The following is a 3,326-nucleotide window of genomic DNA, read 5'->3' as shown; positions in this document are numbered from 1 at the left end:
CGGCCAGAGAAATATAGCCGGCAAGGAACACTGTTTCCAGCGATCCGGAGTCTGGTAGAGACTACTAAATTGTCTAGGCGCCGGTAATGCAGGGAGATCAAATCAAGCTAGGAGTCAGAGTAGTGTTGATGGAGGGTTGGCTGCACGTGCCTTTCCAACTATACCTACAAACTTTACCGCAAACAGCAAACAAGATGTAACGTCCTTGGCATAGATCTGTCTAATGCGCCTAGCCTGAGCCTTTCGGAGAAAGCGCCCTGTTGCCTCTCTGATTTGATCGTGCTCGCCTGGCTTGGTGCGAGCGGGATGCCAAACTTCTGAGATCTAGATCTGAAGACTCACTTTCATTAGAATTACGGGCACGCAACATATCACTTGCAGTTTTCTGTCACTTCCACCACGGTTATGAGATAAGAATGAGAAAGGAGAAGTCTGCCCCGCACATTGACACCGAGGACCTTTGACCTAGACCTCGCACGTTCGCCATGAATGTGATTTTTATCTTTCTTCTCCACAGAAGAAAAAGGAAAGAGCGGTCAATTAAGGTGAGCTAGTCGTTGTAATGCATAGTTGGACGGGAGCAAAGTTGAGCTGTAATTTTCAACGCAAATTTCCATCTTCAGTCTTTTTCTTGGAAAAGAGGAAATTTCATGATGAACTTACTAAGTCCAACTATGTAATGACCTTTCTCTGACAGCCTATCTTTCCAGTTGGCTTTTCTAATTATTTCGGTAGTGTTGGAATCGAGACCAGTTCGTAAAAGTTCTTTAATCCCCAAGCCACAAAACGCTAGAGAAAATTTTTTTTTTCATTACCAGAGATAGATTTAAGTTAAACTTCCTATATTATGATGAAAAATAATATTTCTATCGTTACTTTATAAAGTGGGATTCGTCCTTGCCTTATTCCTGTTACAAAACTGACAAATTCTTAACATACTGCACTTAAGAAACCTTGTAACGCTTGAATGCACGCAAGCGGGGAACCCGTAACGATTACCTGACTTGTCAGGTTCCCTGGATTGTCACCATGGCAAATGTGACCTTTCTGCACTGTGCGATTCGCCAGTAACGCGTAAGGGTGAACTCAGGATACCGTCAGGAATGATTTACCAGCGACGCTTAACATTGAATTAGAGCAGACTCCATACGTCTCAAAGAAAAAGGCATGCAGACCCTCCTTCAATTGATTGTCGTTGCCTTATCACACTGTGCTTTCTAAGTACACGAAGGTGAGGTTTCTGTAATAGAGCTAGCTTTTATAGGAGTTTGAGCTGAACAACCCCTGTTTTCTGTATAGCACCCCATACATTATTATGTTCAGCTAGGAACTTCCTTGTGTCATATAATTTCAAAAATAAATCTTGTGCGTTTATAAATTTTCCCCTGCATGAAAACATCTCGAATATGTATGAGGTTACACTCAATCCAGTGTTTATAATACAAAGTTCTATTACCCAGTTTAATATACTGATTTCCCCAGATTACCTCATTCATGATCTCTTTTGCTGTTTCTGGTACCTTCTTTACCCCTCCACCTGCTTGATGCCAGGCAAATATTATCTCCTTATAAAAGGTTGGCATAACTGGTGGTTTGGGGCAGTCCCCCTCCCTACATATTGAAAATCAAATTATCTTTTCCACACTGACTGAAATAGAATTTTGGGATAAGTTTCCATTGCACATTATGTCCTTGGTTGAGTCTCTTTACCCAAAGGGCTAAGAAGCCCTGGTGTTGGGCTCTCAAATCAACCATATTTATCCCTCCATCGCTGTGGTCTCTGATCATACATTTTCTACTTATCTTATCTTTCTTTCCATTCCATATAAAGGTCTATGCAAACGGGGCATACAGTCAGAGCCGAGTGTTGCAATGCGGGGTGCCGCAGGGAAGTTGTTTGGGACCACAACTGTACAGTATTTACGTCAATGACATGTCCAGTACAGTAGAGAATGGGGAACTGGACCAGTATGCTGACGACAGTACGGTACATGCAGCAGGACGCACTGTACAGGACATAAGAACAAAGACTCTGGTGGATTTAGAATGTGTGGCTAAATGGTCGGACCACAACATGCTTAAACTGAACAACGGCAAGACAAAGACCATGCTGGTTGGGACGTCTAAGAAGACAAGAGTCGCACCTCCACTACAGTTGGAACTCAGGGGGCAGAGTTTACAACAAGTACCCACTGTCAAGCTTTTGGGAGTACATGTCGACCAAAACCTCACATTCGACAATCACATAGACCATGTTGTAAAGAACTGTAATAGGAGCATGGCGCAAGTGAACAGGGTGAGGAAATTACTTCCGCGCAGACTGAGGATAAAACTGATTCAGGCCCTTGTACTGACACATCTAGACTACTGCAGTTCGGTGTGGGCGAGTACGTCTAGGAAGAACATAAACCGGCTACAGGTCGTGCAGAACAGAGCGGCCAGGATCGCCCTTGGTTGCCACAGGTACACAAGCAGGGACGCTTTGCTGCAGACGCTAGGATGGCTGTCCGTGAAAGACAGAATCCAGCAGAAAAGTGTAGTGACTTTTCGTAAGATAATGCAAAACAAACAACCAGTCTCTCTGTATAAACAGGTCAAAATGCAGTCCCATGGATATCAAACACGTTCATCAAAATCCCAAACTATCAGACTACCAAAGCCCAGAACAAACGCTCAAAAGAAAAGGTTCTTGTACAGAATGTCCAGCACATGGAATGGTTTGCAATAGATAATTGGTCCCATTGTATATATATATAAGCTCGGGTAGTCATTAAGTTATCTTTTATCAAGTGTGAATTTTATGTACATTGTAAAGATTGTATGTGTTCCTGTGTGTCAAGTTTTTGTCCTGTTATGTTTGTTGATAAAGACCACAGGAAGAGTAGCTTCAATGTACTCCATTGTATGCTAATTGTGGATCTTAATAAAGTCAAGTCAAAGTCCAACATTCCTTTTCTACAGTCTTAAGTACCCATTCTGGGGTGTCTATGTTCATCAAATTGTATGTAATCAGAGATAGTGCTAACTGTTTCACAACGGTTACTTTTCCATAGAGTGTTAGTTTTCTATTTTTCCATAGGTTAAATACATTCTTCAATCTTTCTATTTTCTTTTCCCAGTTCAACAACTCACAAACACGAGGATTATGTCCAAAATAGATCCCAATTGCCTTAACTGGTCCTTTGGTCCATTGTAAACCCAACATACACTTCTCTTTATTTTCCCATGATCCTATCCACATAGCTTGAGTTTTATTTTGGTCCACGCCAGTACTTATTCCTGTTACAAAACTGACAAATTCTTAACATACTGCACTTAAGAAACCT

General features: G+C 41.8%; 1 protein-coding gene across 1 annotated transcript; it reads left to right on the top strand.

Moving 5' to 3' along the window:
- Positions 1–1,933: 1,933 nt before the first annotated feature.
- Positions 1,934–3,084, top strand: LOC118432269. The gene is made up of 2 exons (XM_035843805.1): positions 1,934–2,549; positions 3,080–3,084. Exons 1-2 carry the CDS (start codon positions 1,934–1,936, stop codon positions 3,082–3,084), a joined length of 621 nt encoding a protein of 206 aa, XP_035699698.1.
- The last annotated feature ends 242 nt before the right edge of the window (positions 3,085–3,326 follow it).

Source organism: Branchiostoma floridae, chromosome 15 (genome assembly GCF_000003815.2).
Source record: "Branchiostoma floridae strain S238N-H82 chromosome 15, Bfl_VNyyK, whole genome shotgun sequence".
Taxonomy (NCBI): Eukaryota; Metazoa; Chordata; class Leptocardii; order Amphioxiformes; family Branchiostomatidae; genus Branchiostoma; species Branchiostoma floridae.
This window is presented reverse-complemented; position numbering and strand designations above follow the sequence as displayed.

What these genes read in the sequence shown, in the direction of transcription:
- LOC118432269 (XM_035843805.1), top strand. Translation starts at nt 1,934, where the DNA reads ATGTCCAGTACAGTAGAGAATGGGGAACTGGACCAGTATGCTGACGAC.